Below are 27,885 nucleotides of genomic sequence, written 5' to 3'. Positions count from 1 at the left end.
CCATGAACCAGCAATGTGCCCTTGTGGCCAAGAAGGCCAATGGCATCCTGGGGTGCATCAAGAAGAGTGTGGCCAGCAGGTCGAGGGAGGTCATCCTCCCCCTCTACTCTGCCTCGGTGAGGCCATACCTGGAGTACTGTGTCCAGTTCTGGGCTCCCCGGTTCAAGAAGGACAGGGAACTGCTGGAGAGGGTGCAGCAGAGAGCTACCAAGACGATTAGGGGACTGGAACACCTCTCTTCTGAAGAAAGGCTGAGGGATTTGGGTCTCTGCAGTCTGGAAAAAAGATGGCTGAGGGGGGACCTTATCAATGCTTATAAATACTTAAAGGGTGGGTGTCAGGAGGATGGGGCCAGGCTCTTCTCAGTGGTGCCCGGGGACAGGACAAGAGGTAATAGGCACAAACTTGAGCAGAGGAAGTTCCACCTAGACATGAGGAGGAACTTCTTTACTTTGAGGGTGGCAGAGCCCTGGAACAGGCTGCCCAGAGAGGTGGTGGAGTCTCCGTCTCTGGAGATATTTAAAACTGGATGCGTTCCTGTGCAACCTGCTCTAGGTGACCCTGCTCTGGCAGGGGGGTTGGACTAGATGATCTCCAGAGGTCCCTTAGAACGCTACCATTCTGTGATTCTGTGATTCTGTAATGAATACATCTACTCAGTTAAAAAAGTATTAGGAAGAAGGGGTCTCAGTATCAGTGAAGCTACTGCTGTGATAAGCCTGAAATTGGGAAAGGGACTGTTTTTTACCTTTTCCACCTGCTGTTGTAAAACTATAGGTTAGTTTTGAAAAGCAGTTTTAGAACACTCTAATGTTAAGAAACAGATGTGAGAAGATTATTATAAACAGAGCTAAGTGATTGTTTTCCCCAAATAGAAAATCCACGTACAACAAGGAATGAAATTAAACTGCACAAGTGCACACATGCATTTCATCATTTTGCTTACATACACTAGTTCTGAGTCGGGAATACTCACTGAAATGTGCTATTCTTGCAAGCGCTACCTACTTTGCTCTGCTATTAATCACTCATGATGCAAGCACTCCCACCCATTTCTAAGAACAGCGTAGGCAGTCTGATAACTCACAGGCTTCAAGCTGCCCTTATAAAGTTGTTCCACTTTTGCATACTTCCTCATACTGCTAGTTTCTCTGCAAAGATGAAACTGCTCATTTACTTAGTGTTGCTGAAGACAGCTCTCCTTGCTTTAACTAATGTCTTTGCAGTTGTTTTAGAAAATGAAGAGGAGGCTAAAGAAGGAAAAGCTACTGAAACTTGTCCTATAAAGCTCAAAACTAATCGGAAATGTGATGAAGGAGAGGATTGTCCATATCAGATAAATCTGCCTCCAATGACCATGCAGTTACCCAAAGAATTCAGACTGCTTGAGAAGACTCTCAAAGAAGTACAGACCCTTAAAGAAGCAGTAAACAAGCTGAAGAAATGCTGCCAAGATTGCAAGCTGCAGGCAGATGACAACCAAGAAAGAGAAAGCAGTAATGAATTCCTGCTACCTAATGCAGAAACTCCAGCAGAAAACAGCAGAATCCAAGACAACAGAGTAAAGGAACTGCAAAGCAAAGTTAACAGAATGGCAACCAGCTTAAAAAATGCAAAGAACCAGATTCAGACACTGCAAGGTCGTTTAGAGAAGATGAGCCTCATAAATATGAACAACGTAGAACATTACGTTGACAGCAAAGTTGCTAATTTGACATTTGTTGTGAACAGCCTTGATAACAAATGTTCTTCTAAATGTCCAGCAATGCAACCAAGACCTGGTATGTAACCTGTTAATTCTTACTGCCTGTATAAGCTTTCTGTGCATTTTATAAATATTAGGTAAACTATTTAAAATATATTTTAACTAAATAGCTGTGTTATTAACTTCACAAGTTAAGTAGTTGCTCTTTTAGTCTTTATTTATACTCCTGTACAACATTTCAACTGCCACTAGAGGGTTACTGAGAGCTGCAGGTGTTCAGTTCCTCCTAGAATCAGACCTTATTAAGGCATTTAAAACATTTTCAAAGCACTTTTTTTTTGCAGTTCAGTTAGTAAACATGAAAAATTAACTTCTTATTTTACGCCCTACTACCCTTCATTAACGATATTAAACATCAGTGAACTACATATATTTTCTGCTTGGGTGACAAGGGGTAAATTTTCTCTAGGTGTGCTTTAGAAAACTGTATGGATCTTTTTCAATGTGAAACTGCAATTATTCTGAAATGGTCTGAAAATCATTATTAAACATCAAGTGAATCTAGTAAAACTTTTAAACAGATGAATAATAAAAGAATATTTCTACCACCACAGTGAATATCTGAAAGGCTTGGCTAAAATAGCTTATTAACACTACTTCTCAAGAGGGTAATGTATGTACCATCATTTTAATACTAAATTCTTTGCATGAGTTTAATATCCAAGTGATATAAAACAGAAAACAAGTATTATCACTGACAAACACTTTTTTCTATTACTTTTTAATTGTCCTATTTAAAACTAAGAAATAGAACTAATAATTTCTTTCTAATGTTGACAGTTATTAACAGCAGATTTTTTTTTTCATGAAGTTTTTGTATCACATATAAGAATCTTTGAAAATAAATGTTCACAGGACTGTCAGTGTATTCTACCACTCAGATACCATACATATGGAGATCGGATATCATACCTATGAAGACAGGGCGCTCTAGAGATAAAGCAAAGAAAAATCAGACTGCTTTACAGTTTTTAAGCCTCTGCTACTTAGCATTCAAGTTTAAAATAAAACTGTTTTTCTGTCCACCCATATTGAATATTGAAGGATCTGTAGATGGTACAGTGTATGTACAGCTGAAATTCTTGAAAGTGTGAAAAGAGCAAAATAATAATAAAGGTAATGCTTTTACTATGTCAACAATCAGCCTAAATCAGATATAAATCAGTATAAGTAAACTACTTTATTTCAGATATAAACATTCACAAAAAGAATGAGTGATACTTGCTATATTGATAATGGGCAACGAATCAAATTCAAGTACAGTACTTCACAACAGACTAAATTAATTTTAGATATTTCTCACTGAAATGTCGGGTACTGTTCATAGCATGTGATCATGTAGATATTCCTTATATTTTACAGTAACTGATGCTAAAAGTGCGTGTAGCAGCAATACACACATTATGAAAACTAGCAAGGATAACAGCTACAGCTGTTTCCTGAACAGGAGCTATTCCTGCTTCCACTGAAAGTAATAGCAAAACTTTATTTAAATAGGAGTTGAATTGGATTATAAAAGCATTTTAGCTGACATGTATATTCTCTGTCATCTGCTCTTAAACTTAGTCCACCAAAGGCCTTACACAAAGTTCAGAGAAATAAATGAGAATCTATTTGTGGATTTAGATTTGGCTTGTAAGCCTTTGATTCCTATACTTCATGCTTTCATAGATGTCCAGTTTTCTGTACTGGCCAGCAAGAAGTCCTGGGTCTTGTCTCCTGCCCGAGAACACTCTTCCCTTGCAAGAAGTTGTTTAATTGTTTAAATTTTTCTAGGAAAATTATGCAACTCAAGCCTGCAAATGATCGTCTCCATAAATTCAGATCTGCAATAGGAATGAACAGTATGGTTTTGACTCTTAACTCAGAACAAGAGCTCTCTATCACTTACTTAAGTACCATGCTATTGAACACAATGCCATCCAGTAATGACATGGATCAAAACCAGATTTTTGCTCTGCAGGAAAAACCTTGGGGGTATTTTTCTTCTGCATAAAATACGTCACTCATTGGTGGGAAAAAGCTGTGTTAATGGTAGATGCTAAAACTTTTCCTTACTGTAGAGCCAGCAATGACACATACACAGGAAAGCACCATCACTTTTCTAGCTTCATCTTTCTAGGAATCACACTATTAATACAATAGATGAGACAATTTTATTACTTTTTTCCCCTGCTTCCTAAAGTAAAGTCAACGTTACCACATGAAACATTCCTAATGATGTTATGTTCTATATGAAATGATGTCAACTGAACAATAGCCAGGTTAAAGTCATTCCCATATGGACAAAGCTTTTTCTCTGACATACTGCCAGATGAAGATTTAAATTATAGACAGGGTGTAACAGTATACATTTAAATACAAAAAACAGAAAGCACGTAAACATGAAGTATTAGAAACATGGTCTGAAGAAACCAGTCTGAATTTACAGGAGGTAATGAAAGGATAAAGAGAAGGGTAGCGAAAAAGAGAAAAGGGAAAGCAGACAATCAAAATGCCCCTATGCCTCTGCCTATGCTAGGCAGTTTTGATACAAAAAGTCATTTAAATGGGGTTTTTTGACAGCTATCTGGTGCAGAGATTTGAGGTGGCATCTTGTTTCTCCCTAGAATTGAAATTGCTGTAACACTATTTCCTGTGTAGAAGTCTCTCCAATCCAAGTTCTGTATGCCACATCAGTCTGGGTAAAAATTTTGTTTACTTTTAAATGGAAATTATGTCTATTCTAACACTATCTGTTCTTCCACCAGTTATACAAATAATGCAGAGAGACTGTGCCGATCATTACACAGCAGGCAGAAGGAGTAATGGAATCTACAGGATTAGCCCTGACCCCAGAAATGACAGCTTTGAAGTTTACTGTGACATGCAAACACATGGAGGTGGCTGGACAGTGCTGCAACGGCGTCAGGATGGCAGCACTAACTTTAACAGAACCTGGAATGACTACAAAAATGGCTTTGGAAATCTCAGCAGAGAGTTCTGGCTGGGGAATGACAAGATTCACCTCCTGACAAAGAGCCAGGAAATGCAACTCAGAATTGAACTTGAAGATTTCAATGGTATCAGAGAGTATGCAAAATACGAACACTTCTATGTGGCCAACGAATACCTAAAGTACCGTCTAAGTGTTCATGGCTACAGTGGCACAGCAGGAGATGCCCTTCACTACAGCAAGCATTACAACCATGATCAAAAGTTCTTTACAACTCCAGACAAGGACAACGATAGGTATCCGTCAGGAAACTGTGGAGCATACTACAGCTCTGGCTGGTGGTTCGATGCATGTTTGTCTGCCAACCTCAATGGCAAGTACTACCACAAGAAATACAAAGGTGTTCGCAATGGCATTTTCTGGGGTACATGGCATGGTATTTCTGATGATATTCCCAGTGGATATAGGCAAGCCTTTAAATCAGTAAAAATCATGATCAGACCCAAAAGTTTTGTGCAGTAATTCTACACCTTTCTCCCAACTAGTTTGCATTGGATTGCACTCAAAATCATACTTACTCAGTATTATACTCAGAATTCAAGTATTCAGTTATGTTTGGCATAAAATAGTTCTAGACAAAACAGCATACTTCCACATACATTTTTAGAGATGGTTTGACCCATATAATGTATTAAAACCAGCATGAATGTTTCTAAATAGTTATTGCTAAAACTTAGCAAGGGTTGAGTCTTGGTATCGTTATGTAAATATTCTAAACAGTGCTTTTGGTGCTTTTACTAATTGTGATATACCACATTTTGTGATTTAAAACTTTTAAATGGCCCTCCACAAATTGTGTCTGAATGAACACCTACGTTTTAACCTGAAAATAACTCAGAGGTATAACTGATAACATAAATTTGTCAACACTTAGAATGAAAATTAGCCTCTCTGAAACAGCCTGACTTTTTGTATCATGTGTCCTTCACCACTTCAAAGGTATACTATGGCAATATCAATATAAATTAGGAAAAGTACTACATATGATTATTTTTAAAGGACTAGGAAACAGAGGGCCACATGTTTACCCAAAGACACAACAAACCCTTGAATAAAACTTAGAAACTGAAGATGATTCCTCAAACGTTATCCTCTTTATCAAAGATTATTCAAAGAAGTTGGTGAAAGAATTGAATAAAAGGAAGTGGAAATAATGTAGAGAGTATGTAATGAAAGACAACAATTCTTGCTCATTTTGGTTCCTCCATTCAAGCTGTTTGTCCTATTTGTCGTTTGTGAGAGAAAGGAGCCGTTATGTAGCTTTTGCACATTTACATAGGGAGGTAGACAGGTAGGAAGAAGATACATCCATGCCTTTGCATTAATGCCTCTAAATACATACAAAAAGAGTTTCCAGTGCCATTTTGCTTTCTCCTGAATCTTTTAGGTAAGCCAAGAGTTACAACGTAACTCTTGTAGAGACTCAAGCTCTCACTTAAGTACTTCTCATTCTAGTTACCATTAGACCTTAAAATTATAAGAAAGATTATAAATATTTTGTAAGATACGAAAAGACTGTGTTCTCCCCATTTTCTGAGTACCCCTTTTCTAGCCCCAGAAACATGAACAACTTACTGGCAATTATAAACAGAAAAGAGAATATGTGAAAGACTTTTTTCTTCTAAAATATAATAAAGGAAACAATCGAATTTTCAAATACTTCAGGAAATGCAAATTAGAGATGCTATTTTTAAAGCTCATGTTACAGATGGTGAGCACAAGTTTGACTACACATATCTATTGCTTACACAAGAAAACACATGTCTCTAGATTTGCAGTGACTAACACTTTGAGTGGAGATGTAATTTATCTTAGCAAGAGGCTATTTTGCTTATGCCAATCATGAGATGCAGATAAACTACACTAAGACTGTATTTCTTTACCAGTTAAAGTGTGGTCTTTGCTGTCATAGGCTTTTTGGTTAAAAGAGGCATACAAAAAAAAAAGTATACACCTGGCCTACTACTTTACAGATATGACCTTTACTGTTTTTTGAAATGACAAGAAGAACTATTCTGGTTACAAGTTATGCAAATGAGCAACAGTGGCAACTGCTAAACTGTAAAATATTAATATATTTTTTTTGAGGAAGTAAATACTTTGAAGGATATTTCAGTGTGAAGTGTAATTTGGTATATTATATTTCAGTTTTAAAGAGTAATGGAAAATTTTAATTGCAAGATGTATAATCTTCGCTTGAGAACATGTTTTGAATCTATAGAATATTTATTTTGGGATAAAAAAGCATTGCCTAAACAAACAAAAAAAAGCAACTTAGGAAGTATTGGTTAGAAGAGCAAATATCTAATTGCATATGATTATATTTAATCATTTTGCATGAAATGCACAATTTGCTCCTGTTAATTATATGGCAACTAGCTAAGTATAACTTACAGTATCTATAAGCTTCTACTTGAAAATGTCTTTTTCCTGCTAAGTTGTTAGAAGAGAAACTGTCCTTTTTTTATCCTGTTTAAAGAAACTTTGTAAAACACAGAAATTTTAATAGAATAAGCAAATGTGACTAACATCATCCACAAAAGCCTTGTCTGATGTCTTAAAACAAAAAAAAAAGAAAAAAAAGGAAAAAAAAAAGAAAGTGTAATGTTGTTACACAGATCTGAATATTACCTGCCTGGAACTGTTGTAGCTGAATCTCCATCAATGTGTACTAGTATTAAAGTGTAACTCCATCTACTTGTTGGAAGCATTATTTTTGTTTTTCCTTGGTGTAATAAAAATAAGTCACAGTGTTAAAGATGTACTACTGTCATAGATGTTTACAGGGACTACCAAAAAAATTCTCATATATTGTTGTATTGGTTTTCTGTAAAAATTGAAGCAATAAGAAAACACAGGTAACTTCAGATGACCAACAAAGATGACTATGTTACGTGCCAGGGGAGTAATTGCTAGTAACAATAGTTCTTCAGAGATCCATTTTATGACACTTCAGCTGCCAGATAATACCAAAGGCTGAAACCTCAGACATCTTTTTGATATTATTTGTATTTTGGAAGAGAAAAAAGTAATTGCCCAATTAAGAGTTTACACAACCTGTATCTTTAACATGAAAGAGGAGAAGCAAACTCATCTGGTTTTTATATAACATACAACCTGTCAGATCGCATGCAAATGTTATCAAAGCATGTGAATAGAAAAAATACCCCAAATCAAAACATACAATTTTTTTATACAAACAAAGGCACTTGATCTCTGCTTAAGGCTCGATAATTCAAAACATGCCTTTCATTTATGGAAAACATCTATCTAACACTGATCACCATATGAAAACACTTGTGGTTTTACCTTGCTAATATCGAAATTGTGAATTTTTGTGAAGAAGATTACTAAGAGCGTGTTTGCTAGCAAAATTCCTATACGCTGTTTCCAAAAAATAAAGGCATAAACCCATCTGTTCAATGTGATCAGCCAAGCAGACTGTAATGTCTTGGCTTTCTATGCATTGCTTAAACAAAACAAAAAAATTGGAAAAAAAACAGAGAAGAAATGAAAAGAAGGCCTGAAAGCAGTGATCTTAAATTTTTTTATGCAAATATCTGTTTCCTTAATGGTGTTTTTTGGGAAACACTGCGAACAACAGGTAGTTTGGCAATTTGGTGGAAAACAAACCTGCATTTATGTGATTATTTTCAAAGGAAATTAAGATGGTTCTCAAGCCATACCTAGAACGCTGTTTATAACTTAAACCAAAATCAAACAAAATAAAAAAATTGCCAAATTTACTCAGCTTCTATGACTTATATGTCATAGAAAAATCAAAACAGGAAGGATGTGACTTTAAGTTTTCATAGAGAAAAAAGATAAGAACTGAATACTGGCCTACCAAGAAAGAAATTTGAAATATATTTCTATAAATGTGCTCCGTATTCTTTTTTCAGGAAATAAAAGCAAAATAATATGGTATATATGGGCCTGAAGACACTGACATAAGTTTCAAAGAAAAATGGCTGAGCAATACCATCCACAGGCCCTGCTAAATGCAAACATCCCACTTAGTAAACTGATCTCTTTCATTCATAGCTTTAATTAAACTTTTATGGAGTTAAAATGCTTCTGCCAGAAGTGAATTTGGCCATCACCCTCAATGGTAACCAGAAACAGAAAACAATGTTTTAAGATGACGTATCAAATCCAACCCTCACCCAAGTCATGAGAACAGGGCATGAATATTATTTTTTAAGTCCTTGATCATCAATTTTTCTGATCTCAGTAAAAAAAGAACCCATTTGGAAAATAACAACTGGAAAAAATATCCCCAAGTACCTAATTATGTTCATATAATCAAGACAAACTGTAAGTCTAATATTACACTTCTACTGAAATAGTACACCAACATTTGGAATTACACAGTAGAAAATAATAAATATGTTTTACACACTTATTTTTAAGCAATTACATGGAGTCATTTATTTTTATGGAGAAGTAGGCTCCACTTCGAGAAACAGAAATTCTCATTCCTTTCTTCAGCCAGAATATAAAAGCCCCTCTGCTTACCTCTGCAGCTCAACCTCTATATGCTAAACCCAAAGATAAGGATTCTTTCTCATGTAAAACTTTAAGGCTCTGTTCATTAAGGAGTATTTGGACACAGGTTTTTTGAATAAGGAAACCAAAATCATCTTTTTAACATTTAAAGTAACCTAATCTGTATCATCTGTAACAGATGATTCTCCACCACTGGACATTTTTATTGAATGTAATTTTTTGTTAACGTTGCTCCGGCTTCCTCACCACATGGTTCTGCTGACATAAACATCATAAGCCAAGGCTAGGTAGACTCGCAATTTTAGTGCAAGATCACCCTGTTTTGAAATATCAGATTTCAAATACATATTTTGGGTGAGAAAAGGGGAAGAGGGAGACAGCTTTAGAACATAAGACAGCAAAATGCTTGTCCTTTTAAGTCTCACGACTCTCAGAAATTGTTGAGAAAAGGCCAAAACCACAAGAAGATGCTGCAGTTAAAGGTTATTCCTTCTCCCAGTTAAAGGTTACTCCTTCTCCCTGCCTCGCAGCTTTAGGGAGCTGTGGTTCCTCTGTATGGCATGAAATCTGCACTTGATAACAGCATAGAGAAACAACACATCATAAATCCTTTCAATTGTGCTTTTCAGAAATGAACAGAAATACCACCTGCTTTATGATAATATAAATACATGCAACAGCTTCCTGGCCTTGTTTCCTCACAATGTCACCCGCAAGTGGTAAAAAGAACCTCTGAAGAGCATATTATGCTGGCTCTGTTCCCACTCCTGCTGTTTAAAGGCGTCTGTAAATTCACCCCACTCCTCTACAGCTTTTTATAGGAGTTACCGCCAATTACAACAATCACCTTACCTATCACAACCACTGATCAGTTTAACGTTCACTATGCAAACTATTGCTTGCTTGCTGAAAGCTGTTGCAAAAAAAACCCCAGGCTCTAGCTTAGAGATGCATTATCATTCCTAGCTGGCTCCCCAAGTGACCATATCAACAAAGTTTAAAAAGGTTTATTTAATTAGCAGTCAGATTCCTATGGGTGGAGGTGGAGGCAACATGTGTCTTTGCTGTCTGTGCCAACATATTTATACAGCTTTTTTGTTGTGCCAGGAGCCTTTGGAGCATATAATATGGAGTGTGCCAGGATCAGCTTAAGTTTGAAAATGCTGTTTGGTTCAACAGCTGTGTTAAGATTTTTACATCTTTGATAGAGCACATACATATTTGGAAAGTACTGAAACAAATTATCCACTGCCATGGTTACTATGCAAAAGTTTAGTGATGATCATACTTTATAAGAGTAGAAAGCACACTACAGTATGTGTAGGTGAACAGAAATTAATTTGGTGCTTATATAAAAAAAATAAAATTTCTATGTTAGTCTACCAAGCTTGCTTTTCTAGGAAATCTTTCATTTAAAGTTGTAATGACATTTTTTTTTTAAAAAGTAAAGTTGTTTACACCTACCATTTAACCTATGTGAGGAGAGGATTAAAAACCAGCTTGTTAGAAATTGGAAAAGGCTCTGTTTTCTAGAGTGGTAGTGTTAGATGTCAGAATGCCAGTGCAGAAATAGATGAAGTACTGATCCTTAGTACTTATATTTGAAAACTGTAGACAGCCTTTAAGTTACTTTCTCTTCTTTCTTGCAGCACAGATGAGAAAAAAGAGAAAAAATAAAAGTACCTTCTCCCCCTTAAACCACATTCAAACACTGAACATACGCATCATTCCATGACTGTAAAGCTCTTCCAGCTAAACAGACCCACATGAATCAGTGTCAGATCAGCAGAAGTGAAACTTGCCTGAGCAGTCTCTGTCACTATACCGTTCATTTTTTGTAAACATGGAGGTTTTGTTCTGTGTTTCTAGTTTCAGGATTTTGGTTAACACCTTTATTAGCAGTTCAACCATTTTTTGCCGTCGGGGTAAGAAGTTTATTAATGTCAGAAAGACTCCAAGTTTCAAAACAGTCATGAAAAATATTCATGAAAGGTTCTTTCTGTTTCCTGATGGATGATGGCAACAGGATGCTTGGACGTGAACAAAAAGCAATGTAGCACAATAGTGACAATTTCCATAAATAAAAAAGCAGAGCAATTGAAAGACTTGGTGCTGGGATCAGATAGGGGCACAGTCCATTTTATCTTTATAGGATAGCGAGTGCAACAGTCTGCATTAGAGCAATCAGAGGAATCTCTCAAAGGAGTTCATTCTTCTTCAGGTTGAGATTTAGCACATAAATGGATGATGTTCATTAGCAGAAAGGGATTATTGCAGCACCTTCCAAACAAGGTACCCACTTATTGAACCTGGTAAGTAGTAAAGAACTTTTCACTCACGAGAGCACTATGAACAGCTCCCTCGCAGCCTCTACTACAAAGACATGCAAGATAGATGTTGCAGAACCCTTTTTCTGGTATTGTTTTAAAAATAGATGTTCTAACCCAAGAACATACCAACAAAAGGAAGAGAAAGAAAAAGCAGAGCATAGAAAAGTTTAGAGTCATGAGTCTTAAATAAAGCCTAACAAAAACTCCTAATGTAATACTAACTGAAAAAAGACCTCAAACTGGGAGAAGCTACCCTCCCACCATTTGATTTCTCCTTTTTTTTTTCCCCACAGAAAAAGAGAAGCTTGTACCTAATTTATAAATAAACAGAATTAACTAAATAGCGTTAAAAGATACTAGGCTCCATGGCTGATTTCTCCCTCTAACTGAAAGAACCTGAAGAATACTAGGTTTTTGATAGTCTCTTGAATCAAAAAGATGAACCAGTAGATTTTGTAGATCATCAACTTTATTAAATCTTTGAAATTTTGCAAAGATAAAGTGGATGTAAAACTGTTCCTGAAACGCAGCTGTCAATGATTCACTAACAAATTGGAAAGATGTATAGAGTAGGGCTCTTTTTTGTGTCTGCGATTAATTGTGATTTGGGTGACAAAACAAAAATTAAGCAACAGAAAGGGATTTGAATACTGTAATAGATTACAAACTAAACATCAACAGTATCGTTACGACAACTGAGTTCTTATTTATTTATATTTCCATTAAAACGGGAAAGCCGAGATCGGGTGGAGGAAGGAAAAACTTGAGTGTCCAGAGGGGAAAAATGCTACTATACAGTGCAGGGAAGGGAAAAAATTATGAGGACAAAAATTATGAGAGTGGGCAGGAGGCAATTTGTTCATCAGTCTTTTTTACTTTCATACTGCTTAATCTTGTCATTTTGAGTGTTTAATCCAGTTTCATGTCATGCTCTGTTGCTTTTTCTATTCAAATGGCAATTTCAGTATGTTCTGTGCTGCTTTAGCAGTAATAGTAGTGTTGCAACAAGGATGATATAAGGATAAAGGGAGAGGTAAGATGTATTATATTACCATCTGTTGCAGAGCATTTTGCTGAAGCCAGCTCTTGAAATTTAGACAATGTATATGAGAAAATTCAATACATTTTTTTGCTGCCTTGTAAGAATTAAATTACTTATACATGGTCTATAATGCACTAAATTAAAAATGACAACAGCATAATTTATTGCATCTTAATGTAGCTTTTATCTAAGTAATACATGTATTTCATCACACCGGTATGAGACTATGTACTTTTTCATTCCAGCGTACACTAGAAGAAAACAGGATATGAGAGATTCAATTAGAAGCGCTAGAGCAAAGGTCTTTATTTCAAGGACATAACAACAAAGGGTAAAAGAAGTGGAAAGTTCATTTTGTGCATGTATGACAATCCTCTAACAGCAGCAGTTGAAATAGCTGAGTTAGGCTGATGTCAACTTGGTAATAAATACAAAGACTTGGTGAAAAGAAGCAAGTCATGATGGACTGAGTGGCTTTTGTTCAAACCTCTGCCCAGTTTTTAACCCAACCCACAAGGCTAAACAATGTTGTTATGTGTTATTAAAAACGAAGGAGACAGAGTGTGGATATTTAACTTGTTGCTCTTTATATGTTTGACTATCTGTTATTTACAGGAGAAAAACAAGACTGGCTTGACTGGAAGGTTTACTGCTAGAAGGGATATATCTGTTCTCAAATAAATCTTATAATATCAAAAGGTGTCCCTTCTGATAAGTATATGCTGCTATGCAGGCATAAATGACTAGCGAGTAACCCAGAGATAATATGACACAATTCTGCTTCTGTGGAAAAATTCTGAAAGCTCTTCCAAGAAGCTGAAGCCAGTGTCAATGCAACAACCTCTATGGTTACTGAAGTCATATATTTATTTCTGAATTATGTATAAAGTTCAACAAAGGAAAACAAACATGTCAGTTGAAGAGAAGGAACGTGATGAAAAACCAATCTGACCCATAAAGCACAAGTACGAACTGTTAAAAATTATGGTAAGAATAAATGAGTCACAGTTCCTTTTTAAAAATTGACAAAATGACCAAAAGACTTCGTTATGAAATCGTATGCAAATTGCTTACTTCAGTTTTCCACTGCACATTTTTTCCCGAAGCTGGGAACAACTTCTAGTATTAAGGTTGGCCTGTATTTCACATTAATGCTTTACAATGTTATCAGAGGTAAACAAGTTGGTCTTAAATTTGAGATGCTGAATAACCACTTTGGAAAGATTTTTTTGGGAAAAAAAATAAAAATCAGCCAAATGATCTGACCATTTTCTAGAATAAGGCTAGAAAAAGCTGGTTTCCCCATTATTAAAAATAAAGGGCAGAGGGGGAAGCATAAATGTAGAACATCTAGAATGTCATACCATTTAGTCTTATTTTATTTAGGGAGAGGTGGGGGGTGAAGACAACTTGTACTGGGCATATGCTTCTTGTTGACATATCAAAAATTCCACCACAACTGAAAATCTACAGAAAAAGTATACAAGTAGCTGGAAAATAAAGTCCTCCCCAAGTGCAGTTTCCATACTTCCAGTAGACAGGAGGATTTCTGTAAAATGAGAGGTCAGCTCCCTGACAGTGGTGCTGTGCTGGACTTTTGCAGCTGCCTTGGACTGAGAAGAAAGGGATTTTGTGCTACAACAACACTGGAAGCTGTCGGCTCACCATATAACTGGCACTGGACTCTCCCTCCTGTATACTTCACTTGAATGCACAAGAGATTAGAGAGAGATGGACTGTGCAGCTTCATGCTACGTTCAGTATGATCTAATAGCAGGATAGGAAAGAGGCAGTCCTATTTTCCTCTTCACTGCAAATTCTTGACCCTTCCTTTCTAATGGCCTTAGGTCCAAGGCAGAGAGGGAGAGCAAAACCGATCTGAGAGACCCAAGCTGGAAAGGGCCCAAGGTAAAGCAACTTAAGGTAAGAATTTTAAGAAAAACATGAAGTATGAACAAAGTCTGGTTAGGATATAAGAGAGATGTTCATGTGTATCATAAAGAGGGCAGAAATTGATTGTTCTCCATTGTCACTGTGGGAAAGGCAAGAAGAAGGGTGCATTATTCACTCCAAAGGAAATTTCAACTGGGATTTAGGAAAAACTTTTTCCTTTTTAAAACTTTAGCAATGATGAAATGCTGGAAAAGGATACCCAAATAGCTATCTTCAGCAATTAAAGTTTTAAAGAACAAATTAGACAAATACCTGCAGAGAATTTACATCAGTGTAAATTTTGGATTAGATGATCTCTTTACGTCTCTTCGGGGACTACATTTTTAAGGATTCCAATTGATACGTATTTGATATCTTAAATTCTAAAATATTTCTACTATTCTAAAAGTTTTCTTAACACAGAAAATTCTGCAAAAGAAACTGAGTTCCAAACAGTTTCTTATATCATCGTAAGTTATTAGCACCTCAGGAGCCACTTACCTTGTATTTTTCCTGCAGCTATTAAGCCTTTCTAAAAATCATAATGCAATTACATCTATAGCTAGAATACTACAAAAACAAGACCTCTCTATTCTCGTTCCCCTTCAGGCCATGATTACTGAAAAAAAATAACATGGTTATCTATTAAGCGCAACATCCCCAGCAAGAATATGCCTCATGTATGTTTCTGCTTCACAAAATGTTCTTACCACTTAGAAAAAAAATCAGAGAAGAAATAGGGAAGCTACAGATAGGCAATGGTAACAACCTTCAATTACTAATAACAAAATAATACATTTCAGATTAACTGATTTGGACACAATATTCACTGTTACAGATAGAGAAAGCTGGGGTACATGGTACCTCATCTAAACACTGAAATGCAGGACTTGCTGTTACATCAGTGGATCCCTCATCTCGGCTATAAACTGTTGGAGCTAGAGCACAGATAGGTTGGTCCTTCTCAGTTTCCAGTTCTGTGTCACTGGAACTGGAACTTTCTTCACCAGCCTGAATCATTGTTTGAAGTTCTAGGAAGTAAAAAAAATACCAAAATACAGTTAATTAGATCCAGGGATACATGCGACTGTGCAAGTTGTGTGGTGTAAAGAACACAACATCAACATGCGACACCCATGTTCAAACAACAAAAGTCACAACGTGAGCAACCTAGGTGGGTCTACAGTTATAACTTCAAGACAGACTTGTAAGAGGCTGTACTATCTATCATTGGTGGAGTACTTTTAAAATCCTCTACAGCTGGCTATGTTACTGTCACATAAATGTTAGATACCACGCAAAACAATATTTCTTAAAGAACGGCCATTGAATAATAGATTTAGGCTGTAAAAGGCTTCTGGGGTCATCTAGTCCAATCTCCTGCTCAAAGCAAGGCTAACTTCAAAACTCAATCGAGTTGCTTAGGCCTTTGACCAGCTGAGTTTTGAAAATCTGTTAAACTGGGGAGTCCAGACGTTGCCTTCAGGCAGGTCCTATAAAGTAAATCCCCAAGTGGGTGGGACTCCTATAGGCATAACTGCTGTGATCTTTTCTCTGTCATTTCCATAAAACTGGTCTAAGAATGTGCTTCCTCTTCTCTCCATCCAACATAAGTCCACCTTTCATGGTGTCCCTTGACCTTGCAGAGAATAATTACATAGAAAAGGAACCCCTTCACAGGACATAGAGATCCTGAGGACAAGAACTGGTCTAACTAACTTGTGCAAGTAGTATCATTACAGTTATTAATGTCTGTAAGTCATTGCATGACCATACTTTAAAAAAACCAAACCCAACAAATAAACCCTGAAACCATAGAAAATGACAAAACATCTTACAATATGTGACAATAAGAGGCAGAAAAATACCGGAAAAAAATCCTTACACAGAGATATTCTCATATCAAAGCACTCAGGTAGTGCTAACATTCAGTTATGTACCAGGTTACATTTTTAGTATCTGTGACCGCTGCCAAAATAATATGACCATGAAAAATATCCAAATGGACAAATTCAAGAGTGTTCTGGTTTCAGCTGAGATAAAGTTAATTTTCTTTCTAGTGGTTTCTGTGTTTTCAGATTTGGTATAAAAGGAATGTCAATAATGCATATTGTTTTAGTTGTTGCTAAGTGATGTTTATACTAGTCAAGGCCTTTTTTCAGCTTCCCATACAATCTGAGAAGCACAGACAGAACAATAGAATGGCCAATGGAATATTCCGTACCATAGATGTTGTGCTTGGTATATAAATGGGGGTTGGCCAGGGGGCGAGAACCCATGATCTCTGCTCGGGTCGGGCAGGGCAACCAATTCACCAGGCAGTGAGAGTGACTTGTGTTTTGTATATTCTTTTACCATTATAATAATTATTATTATTGTTATTTTCCTTTTCCATTATTTTTCTATTAAACTGTCTTTATCTCAACCCATGAGGTTTTTTGCCCTTTCTCCTCCTTTTTTTTTCTCTTCTCCCTGTGCTTCTGGGGGGAAAAAGGGGGATGAGCAAGAAGCTGTGTGGTCCTAGTTGCTGGCTGGGGTTAAACCACGACAAAGAGTAATAATAAAACTCACAGGATTCAAGATATATTTTGATCCCTAGTACAGTGTGGGATCCCTTTTTATTTCCCCAAAAGAAAGAGCTTTAAAAAAGCCTAAAATATAAATTCTATAATCGTAGCTTTGGTATAAGCTTTATCCCAAAGAAAGCTCTTTTTCAAATTAAGTAACACAGTTTTTTAATAAATACACAGAGAGAGAAGTGAAAGTTGGAACAAGTAAGGTTGTTGGAAAAGATAACTTTCCTACAATCATATTTGAGAAAATCCCATTTTCATAGCTCTCATTTAGGAATCAAAATCTCTCAGATTCTGGCATTAGGAACAGCTAGATCAAGGATAATAATAATTATTTCTGAGCAAGATGAAATCTAATGTCATCAAGTTACTATAACTTCACATAACTTCACTTTCTGTTTACTATCTCAGTCCAGCACTTGAGAATTATGTTCCCAGGCATCAATCATCAGAACTGTCTGATGCGTGTGAAAATGCCGAAATGGAATAGGGAAATGGGAGGTAGTATATAAAGGGATACAATGCTCCTGGTACCCTTATGAGACAGCAATATCCATCAGGTCAATACTTGTCATTGTATCAGATGCCAATTAATAGCTGCCAAAAACACCTTCTGGCATAACAGTATCTTAAGAATTTTGTATATTCAAAGAGTTTTAAAATATTGACCTTTTGCATGAAGGCAGCATTAAACAAGCCACGAACATTTCAGGAGAAAGACATAGGAGATGTGGGATGACTAAAGAGAGGCAATAAGCATCTTACAGACGGAAGAGAGGGGAAGAAGGACTTCTGAGGCACGCAGAAATCTTGCCATGACATAGTGAGATAGGGGAGCAGCTTTTTTTGTGCAGCAAAACACAGTGGAAAGTGGAGACAGAGCATACATGGAGGAATTCAAGAATTCCTTCATAAGCTTACTAAAGTTGGCCCTAAATAAAGTGAATGGACAAATCAGTATCATAGTATTTGAGTTCAAAATTCTGGGTGAAAGATTGCCAACTTCTGCAAGTGTTTACCTGACACTAGGAGATCTTGCTAGATTAACTATTATGCAGAATAACCATGCAGAGAACATTGCATTCTGCTGTAGGATAAAATCATTATAAAACCCTATCAGTTGCCAAAGACGCAGAGCCCACCTCAAATTAGTCGGTCTTGACATCATTCAGCCTTTCACATAACATATGGGAGAGAACTTTTTAAAAGAGAACTTTTTATTATAAATCAAGGACAATCAAAATTAAAACTCTAGTAAAATTGAGAAGAACTTTTGAGAATATTATTTCAATAGTATATACCAGATTTCTCCAATGAAACAACCAAAGCAATTTCGCATTCCAAAGCCAGACAGCTGACAGTTAAAAAAAATATAATTTCTTTTTATAATTGAGGTGGGAAAAAGGATATTAAAATGTTGTGTTTTGTGTACCCACCTTTTGAAAAGTCACTTGTCTGTAAAGGTAGCGAAATTTAAACTGGCAAGTTTATGACTTTCTTCAGAGCTGTTTGGAATTCCTTCAGGAACATTTTGACTTTTAGAGAGATTTCAGCGGCTGTATTTGCTTATGGAAAAAAAAGCAATTTCATGATCTCTCCTGGAGGAGTCAAAACATTGTGAAACAACTGTAAACATCATAGTGGCCAAGAAATAGACTCTGAAATACTGTACATAAACATGTGCACACATTTATAACTAGAGCAATTTTTCATCTGTAAAGAGCTGCTGAATATTTTAACATATGCATTTCATGTTTATGGTTGCTGCTGCTGCTTTATTTGTTTCTCTAAACAGAGGGAAAAGCACAGTGGAAGAAACACTAAGCAGGACAGTGCCAAAAACAGAGCTTCATGGGTGTAGGCATTTTTGTCTTTTATGTGAAACAGACAGTTGATACCAGTCAAAAAATACACTTCCTTACAGTACGGTAGTACAAAAGAGTCCTCGCCAAGACTCCAATTTGCTGGGCAAAGTGAGAAGAAAAACAATCTTCAGAATTTGAAAAGTTTATAACGTGTTAAAGACACAACTATAGACAGATGAGACAGCCTTAGTTAGGGTGATAAGCACTACTCTCTACTCCTTTTTAAGAGGGAAGGGGGCAGACTATAACAAAAGATATGTATGATTATGGGACAGTAAAAATGTTTAGCATTCTTCAATTACCTACTACATAATTAAATTTAAAATTGAGCTTATACAAAATTGGATATACAAAGCTCAAAAAGCAAAGGGGAAAATTTCTATTTTTGCAGTATCTGATAAACAGAGAGTCTAATTCAAATAGAAATGAAAGTTGGCATAATTTCTAAATTTACAGAATAGCTCAACAAATATGGATATTTTCAAACTGTAGAACTGCAAATAATATCACAGCCTTGATCTGACACACAGAATTGCAGAGAAAGGGAATTACAAGTCTGTTTTGGAACATGGGTCAAATCAGGCTGAGAACCGTCTTGTGAAACAGCTTCAGGACAGCACTAATAAAAGCCTGAACTCAGATTCCCAAGACTACCGCCAGCATCTTTACTTCAGTGTCTCTCTAGCAAACAGCAACGTTCATGCACAGATCAGTGCAGAATCCAGAGAGATGGTGCTTAGCTGCATTGACTCTTTCCAGAGCAACAGATGCAAAAAGTAGCAAAATTTCATTCTAAACATGAAGACATGCAGCTCCATGCATGAAAACGCATCAACTAGACTAGTTAAGGAGACACAAAATTTATAAAAATCTCTGTTGAGGGAACTACACTTCAAGTGATCAACCTCATTAACATATACTGATGAATGCCTTTAAACTCTATTCTTTGCATTTATGAAATTAATTAGAAAAATATTCAGGTTCAAAAAACTGTCAGCAAGATTTTGATAGCAGTCATCCAGCCTTATCTTTCAAGTCCAACTTGAACATGCTTTCTTAATTCTAAGCACAACAGGGGAAAAAATAATCATAAAGCACATTGTTTTTCTCTGCCACTTAAAGCTACGAATTCATAATTGAAGCAACATTAAATTATTTACACTACTGTTGCTGGAGGCAAAAAACTGTTGTATGTTGAAGTGTATGTGTTAAAATAATATATTTTAAATTATTTTAATAAAACTTTTGTATGTATGTACATTCAAGGTAATTTATAATTTCAGTCTGATAACATCAGGACAGACTGTGAAGTCATAGAATCATAGAATCATAGAATCTTCATGGTTGGAAGGGACCTTTGAGATCATCGAGTCCAACCATACACACACAACCCCCCCCCCTACAATCTCTGTCCCTAGAGCATGCCCTGAGGTGCCACATCTAGATGTTTCTTAAACACCTCTAGGGATGGTGACTCAACCACCTCCCTGGGCAGGCTGTTCCAGTGCCTGACCACTCTGTCAGTAAAGTAATTCCTCCTAATATCTAATCTAAACCTCCCCTGCCGCAACTTCAGACCATTTCCTCTGGTCCTGTCATTATTCACTTGGGAGAAGAGGCCAACACCCACCTCTCAACAACCTCCTTTCAGGTAGCTGTAGAGGGCAATGAGGTCTCCCCTCAGCCTCCTCTTCTCCAAGCTAAACATGCCCAGCTCCCTCAGCCTCTCCTCATATGACCTGGTCTCCAGACCCCTCACCAGCCTGGTAGCTCTCCTCTGGACACGCTCCAGCACTTCCATGTCCCTCTTGTACAGAGGGGCCAATTAAAACAATGAGCAGTTATTTGTGCAAGTAGTCTGACTAGCTCCAGTGGAAATACTCATGGGAGTAACTAATTACTAGTATTACATGTAGGTTCACAACTGGATTTATAGATGGTACATTATACATTGACATGTGTGCTACTTTCCTTCCTGATGGAAATTATCAATTTCTTAATATATTCCCTCATTTACTCTTTTCTGCCACACAAATCTCATCCGTTTCAGTTAAGCTGGGTTAGTTAAACTGGTGTAGACTGACACATAAATGCTCCAACTCACATGGAGTTGTTTTGTTTAATAGAACACAAGTCTAAGGTTTAGCCAAGTTTAAACAAATAGGTGTAAGTTCACATTCTTTTGAGCTCAGGCCATAGGCACAGCTCTCCTTCCACAGCCAGCTGCATCTGTGGATGTTACGTATTATTCCCTTCTTTTGAAGGAGGACATACCTTCGTCCTCCTTCAACACTGATCTGCAAGAGGAACAACTTTAGAACTACTTTCTCAGGCAAAATCAGCTAAGGAAGCCTGAATAATTTCAATCAATGTTATGAGCTCAGTTGGCTAATTTTTCTGGAAGTTGCTAAGGAGCAGTCTCCCACCTCCCTGCAGAGGACAGCACGAGATGGGGGCAGTACCCAGACCAGGGAGGCAATGAACAGAACCTCAGCTCAACAGTGGGGCACGATACAGGGTATTTATCCACATCTTCATGCTACCTTCTTTTTCACGCAAATCTTAAAAATTAAAAATTACTCTGAAAACAAGACAACTGACTTAGTGTTTCACACTGAATTAGTTAGAAAAATTATGTAATGCAGTTGGAACATCAGAACGGTGATATCTAGTCAGACCAAAAGCTGATCTAGCTCTGCGTACTTCCAGCCAACACCATGTCCCTGGGGAGGGACAGAAGAATCCACCAGTCACAGTGTGGTGATGCTTCCCTGAACCCCCCCCTCCTTAAACTCATGCAAAACTTTCAGTATCTGCAAAATCCAGTGGAATGGAGATTTTCCTCTTACTTCTGCACACCATGAACAACCAGTGATTTTTGTTTGTTTTGAACCTGGCTCCTTTATGCCACCTCGTTCTTTTACTGGATGAGTAACTGAATAATTACAACCTTTCTATGCCACTAGTTTTTTCTAATGTTGTATCTTCCTTTGATAATCCTTTTTCTTGGCCGAAGAAGCCAATCTACCTGCTGTCACTGGCCTTTCTCTGCCTTCCACTGTCCTTGTCATCCTTATGTAGAACTTTTCCAGTTCTACCATATCCTCTTCAAGGAGAAGGGGAGAGATGAGAGCTACAGATAATACTAATAACATAGGAGTACAATGGATTTATTCAATGGCACAGTGATCTTCTTTTCACCCCCTAAAATTTTATTTCCTAATGCTTCTTTTGCAAAGTTAAAAGCTTACAGTCTTGTAAGCAGCAGACCTTCTGTTTTAACTGGGCACAGCCTATGCTTCAGTGTGAAGGGATGTGTCTTTAAACAACAAAGCTACGCCAACACTAAATGATCATTAAAATTAAAATTACATCATGTACAATAGGGCATTATAAGATGCATGTAATTCAGAATGGATTGTTTAGACTGTACAACCTCATAGACAACTACTTCAGGGAAATGAGAGCGTACCGCATACCAAAACTGCTTAACAATTTGTTAGAACTTCCATTGTTTCCACTTGTTTTCAAGCCTGTGCTATTTGGGATGGAATCACCCTGAGCCTCACACCAACTTTATCAGCCAGAGTTCTCATTAGATATGGCAAAGATAGGGAGAATTCGAATGGTAAGATTTGCCACTTCCCTTTTCATGTGGTTTCCATGAGGAACTTAATTTCCTTAGAAAATTTCTGGTAGCGTGACAAACAAAAAATCCCTGAAATCCAAATCATCGTGTGCTTTGGAGACTGTCTCTCTCTGCCATCCCTGAGAAGAAATGGTTACCATCACTACACACACACACACTAAAATACCAAGGGGAAAACAAACAAAACAAGCTTTACCTACCCCCTGAAACCTAGGCACGCCTTGAGAACTAAGGTGGCTCAAGAAAGCAGTTCAGAAATACATCACTGAAAAAATACAAATTACAAAATACAAAGAAAGAGACTAACATAGTGTACGTAATACAAATATTTCATAATAGAAACACATGAGAATATGTAATAAACTTGGAAAAAATATTCTGACTACAAAATTCTTAAGCCTTATGATATGGAGGAACACCGATTAGTAGCTAGCCCTGTGTGCCGTGAACCTTGCCCAGATGCTGGATGGTAACTTGAACAGAAGTGTTCTCGCATCTGCAGGCAGGAGCCTCAGCGTGAGCGTAACACCGGTAAGAACACCCCTGCAGGGAGGCCCTGTTTTCCTGAGCAGTGGAGCCACGTTATTTCTTCATTGAAGTCATGTCATTTCTTCATTACAATTCGAGCAAATTGGCCTGCCCAGGCAGACCAAGTTTATATCCTGTGGGTACCTGACACTGTCTGATCTTACTCTGTGATTAGTTACAAATATAAAAGTTAGAAAAATTTGTTCCTTTTACAGCCTGTCCTGTATGTCTTTTTTTATTTAATTTCTCTCCCCTTGAAATCTCTCTCTCTCTTACCTTAGCCTAAAAGTGCCTCTAATAATGCTTTGGCTTTAAAATCTATTTCATAACACTTTATAAGGTCTAGGTTTTGTTATCTTTTGCATGAAATACAGAACACACTTTAGCTTAGAACAACACTGTAAGTATCTGGAAAAATGGCTAATAAGCACTGTAATTAATTAAGGAATCACAAAGGCATCTTGAAACTGGAGCTCTAATTAAATCTTCATTTATAAATTTGATATCTTTCTCTTTTCCTGAAAGTGACAAGTCAGAAAATTAAAGATGCAAATAAATCTCATTTTACTGTTGGAGTCTGCCACATGCCATACCAGCTGATATGGGATCAGTTGGAATTCATGCAAGAGCGTAAAAATGAAATTGAACCAATATTATAGCCAAAATATAGGTGGTATAAGTAAAACGTTAAAACCATGAAGTTTTGTATGTATGGAGAAAGAAGAACTTCTTCTTAGTAATTACTTTTTATCTGTTTTCTTTGATATTTTTAACCATATAAGTATGCTTAGACACTACCTAATGAAAAAAAAACCCACAAGACAAAGCAGTGAAATATATACATAGCTAAGGCTTAAGCATCTTTGCATGGTTTCTTAAACAAAGTTCTCAATTACACAAAACTCAACAATATTAAAGATTATACATAGCATAGTACAGAGCCCAAACTGATAAACCTCTCCCTGCAACAGGAGCATCAAATATGAAGAAACTGGAGGAAAAGGGGGCTGTGGGAAAGCAGCACTAATGTTTAAGAGGAGGTAGGAGACGAGGGTAAGAAACAGCAGCACTGACTTCAGGAGAAGTGGGAGGCAGCAGGAAGCCCCACCTAACCAAAGACCAGGGATTCCCTCTGAACAGTCGGTTAATAGAGTTATTTGTTGAATTGGCTGTCATCTAGTGGAATTATAGCACATTGCACCACACTTCTTACAGGTCTGTAACTGTTCCCGTGACAAATTATCTAACATTTACATTTGTTATTTGGTCTCAAGAGTGCAAATTTTGTAGCATTTTTTCAAAAAATCAACTATTTCTGAAGACTCGAAAAAAATAACTTCTATTCCCCATCATATCCCATGACACTTCTCGATACACTTTTGTCTCTCTAGAATTCTGGTTTTCTGTACTAAGCTATCATATGGCAGGCTGGCCCTTTTTGTGTTTCATTTAATGATTTTTGAGACTGAATAATGTAAACCAATGAAATAATTTAACTTGAAGGGCTTTACTGATTAATATGAATCTTTATTAAACTTGCCATAGTGAAAATTACAGACGGACCAAAAAGCTAGGGCCATCTTCTTTCCTCTTGGACACTCAGATCTCATTTCAGATTCATAAATAATCAATGCCAGGCAGTGATAAAAATTGAAATGAGGCTAATGAGATGAAAAGAGCTTGATGACGAAATATCATATTGCATGGCTTGCACAGTTATTTTTGGAAAAGAAGAACAACAACACATGAAGTGCAAAAAGCAGCAAATCAATAAAGTAACAGCCCCAGATTTCATTATTACTTGTGTTGCAATGTAGCAATGTACCTTTCTATGCATCTTTCACTCTCACTATTGGCAGGAAACTACATCTGTGACAAGAATGCAGTCCCTGATTTTACATCATGTATGCCTACGTCCCCACATCATTTTTTAAATTATTATACAATGATAATGTGGGTTATAAAGTCCATAAAAGTCTTTGTAACTGAATTCAGCAGTTCCCCACTTGTTTGTAAACCCTGTAAGGACAATTGTCTCATGATATATTTGTACAGAACTCAGGAAAATATTTATTTGGCTGGCTTTAGAACTGCTAGGCTGTATGTTAATTGCTAAAAAGCCATCACAATAAATAACATATTAACCAAGCTGTCTTGACAGAGGCCAATTTTGGAGCTCCGCAATACCACTTTTGAAAAAACTTTTTCCAGCACATCTGCCAAACTGCTGCTTCATCCTCTGACCAAGGACATTTCAGCACATGCAGTCTCACTGTAGGCTTAAGCATAACAAAGACCAGGCTGCCACCCAAAGCCCTGCCATTTCCCTATTCCCATTCCTATCTTTTTGCTTGCCTCCTCCTTGCAGGTGTCAAATCCTGTGTCTGCAGAGGCTGCTGCATCAGGGAGCTAAGCAGGCTAAAAACCAACCATCACAGCTCTTCCATTGGAAACTAACAGTTGGCTGCACCAGAAGCAGCCCAAGGGGACCACGGAAAGGGCCCTCATGCCCTGAGTAAGGAACCTCGTTTTCTCACCCACAAGTTGGCACCACCCTGGGCCCCACAGAGTTGGGGTAAGACTCCCGGCACCCAGGGACACAAGCGGGGAATCATAGAATGGTTTAGGTTGGAAGGGACCTTAAAGTTCCAAGCCCCTGCCACGGGCAGGGACACCTCCCACTTAGACCAGGTTGCTCAAAGCCCCATCCAGCCTGGCCTTGAACATCTCCAGGGATGGGGCATCCACAGCTACTCTGAGCAACGTCTTCCAGTGTCTCACCACCCTCACTGTGAAAAATTTCTTCCTGATACCTAAAATAAATCTGCCCTCTTCCACTTCGAAGCCATTACTCCTTGTCCTATCACTACACTCCCTCATAAAGAGTCCCTCCCCACCTTTTCCATAGGCCCCCTTCAGATATTGGAAGGCTGCTAAAATGTCTCCCCGGAGCCTTCTCTTCTCCAGGCTAAACAACCCCAGCTCTCTCAGCCTGTCCTCATAGGAGAGCGCTCCAGCCCTCTGATCATCTTCGTGGCTCTCTGCTGGACCCGCTGGTGGGGAAGGTGGGCCTCTTCCCCCCCCGGCCCGGGATCTTCAAACCGGACTGAGGCAGAGCCGAGGCCCGGCGCCGCTGGACTCGCTTCCTGCCCCTACATTGGAGCCGCGTTTTTGTCTTCCCCGACCCCGGCGGCCGCAAGTGTCTCCGGGCCGCGCGTCCCGCCGCAGGGCCTACCTGTGCGGCCGCCGCCGGCGCCCCCTCGCCCAGCGGCGTCCCCGTTGCTATGGCGACGCCGGCTCGTCTCCTCTGGCTTACCTCACCCCGCCCCCGGCCCTCACCCGCGCTTCTGATTGGCTCTAGCATCCCTCCCCGCCGCCCAATAAGAGCGGACCACGGAAATGCTCCGCCTTCCCCTTTTGCCGATAGTCCGGGCCGTTGTAAGTTCCTTCCGCGTGCCGCTGAACTACTACTCCCAGCAGCCTCCCCTCCCTGGGTCCGGGGCGCGCGCCAGCGGCCACCGCCTGTTTACCAGCCGCCCCGGTGCCGCTCCCCGCTTGCGGCCGCCTCACGTGACCTGGCGCGGGTAACGGCCGTCCGCCGTGAGGAGCCGCTCCCCTCCCGGCCTGTGCAGCCTCAGGAGGCTTCGCCCGCCGGTCCCGGGGCCGGGCGGCATGAGGGCGCTGCCCCCGAGCTGGGGGCCTCTGGCGGCGCGGGCGGCCGGCGGGTGGTGGGGGCCGCCCGCCCCCCGCCGCGGCTGCAGCGGGTCCGCCGAGGCCGACGGCCGTAAGCCCCTTCAGGAGTGGGCGCTGGCGGTCAGCCCGCGGGGGCGCCTGCGGGTGCGGCTGCCCTGCCAGGTGAGCGTCCGCCCGCTGGACCCTCAGCGCTACCCGGGGGCCGACCGGGTGCTGGTGGCCGTCAGCGGCGCCGGCGGCAGCCCCCCGCCCCGCGGGCGGCAGCGGGACCGCGTCCGGGTGGAGTACGACGAGGCGCTGGAGCAGATGGCGATCGTGGCGGAGGGCGTGGACAGCAAGGCCGCCGTGGACGTCAGGACGCCCGTGAAGTTCGGTGGGTGAAGCGGGGGCGGGGGTCCGGCGTCCCGGAGCCGGGGGGCCGGCGGGATCGCTCCCTCCGGTGGGGCTCACCGGGGACTCCGCGGCCGCAAGCGCGGTTGGCAGCGGATACTCGGAAATGGCATCGTGCCCCTTCTAATTAAGGAGGCTCAAAACCTCCCTTTTTTTTTTCCTCTGCATTTCCTGACTTTTTAGGCATTTAGATCCATTGCTTGCTGTTGACGTTTTTGTCAGCAATAGTTAATGCTGAAACTTGTGCTATTAAGTGGTTGTGTGAACGCACACTTTTATTTTTGGTCTGACAGCTGGTGTTCCAGAAAAGATGTAACTGCAGCTCATGTGGGAAACAGCAGCCCTCAGTGTGTGCTGTGCACACCTGCAGTTCAAGGGCTGTTCCCAGTAGGGTTGGTTGCCGGACCTACCAGCTCCATTAGTGGTCGTTATGCTGACTGGCCATCCACAGGGATCAAAACAGTCTGGAAGGTAACAATACAGATGAAATGCCAAGAAGGGCTCCCTTCTCTAGTACAAGTCTTGAATTATCTTTTTGTTCACAAGGCAAAAATCTGTGCAGGGGTTCTGGTATGGAACTTACAAACAACTTGGGAGGGCAGCGGTAGTGGCTG

General features: G+C 39.1%; 3 protein-coding genes across 3 annotated transcripts in view; 2 read left to right on the top strand and 1 right to left on the bottom strand.

Annotated features, from left to right (window-relative positions):
- Nucleotides 1-26,498, bottom strand: part of CCDC146 (coiled-coil domain containing 146) — an 84,657-nt gene extending 58,159 nt beyond the window's left edge. Inside the window, exons 1-2 of the mRNA XM_054199681.1 lie at nucleotides 26,424-26,498; nucleotides 15,438-15,604 (exon numbers count right to left, since the gene is read on the bottom strand). Of these exons, the coding sequence (XP_054055656.1) occupies nucleotides 15,438-15,593 (156 nt within the window). The 5' untranslated portion in view covers nucleotides 15,594-15,604; nucleotides 26,424-26,498. The remainder of the gene's footprint in view (nucleotides 1-15,437; nucleotides 15,605-26,423) is intronic.
- On the top strand, nucleotides 1,034-7,518 carry FGL2 (fibrinogen like 2). The gene is made up of 2 exons (XM_054199667.1): nucleotides 1,034-1,781; nucleotides 4,516-7,518. The coding sequence occupies exons 1-2, from the start codon at nucleotides 1,034-1,036 to the stop codon at nucleotides 5,220-5,222; spliced, it is 1,455 nt and encodes a 484-aa protein (XP_054055642.1). The 3' UTR covers nucleotides 5,223-7,518.
- A 196-nt stretch (nucleotides 26,499-26,694) lies between the features above and the next one.
- Nucleotides 26,695-27,885, top strand: part of FAM185A (family with sequence similarity 185 member A) — a 48,219-nt gene continuing 47,028 nt past the window's right edge. The window contains exon 1 of the mRNA XM_054202308.1: nucleotides 26,695-27,254. Within this exon, the coding sequence (XP_054058283.1) occupies nucleotides 26,861-27,254 (394 nt within the window). The 5' untranslated portion in view covers nucleotides 26,695-26,860. The remainder of the gene's footprint in view (nucleotides 27,255-27,885) is intronic.

The sequence above is a fragment of the Rissa tridactyla genome, chromosome 1, assembly GCF_028500815.1.
Source record: "Rissa tridactyla isolate bRisTri1 chromosome 1, bRisTri1.patW.cur.20221130, whole genome shotgun sequence".
NCBI lineage: Eukaryota > Metazoa > Chordata > Aves > Charadriiformes > Laridae > Rissa > Rissa tridactyla.
The sequence above is the reverse complement of the archived record's forward strand: the minus strand, read 5'-3'. Positions and strand labels throughout refer to the sequence as shown.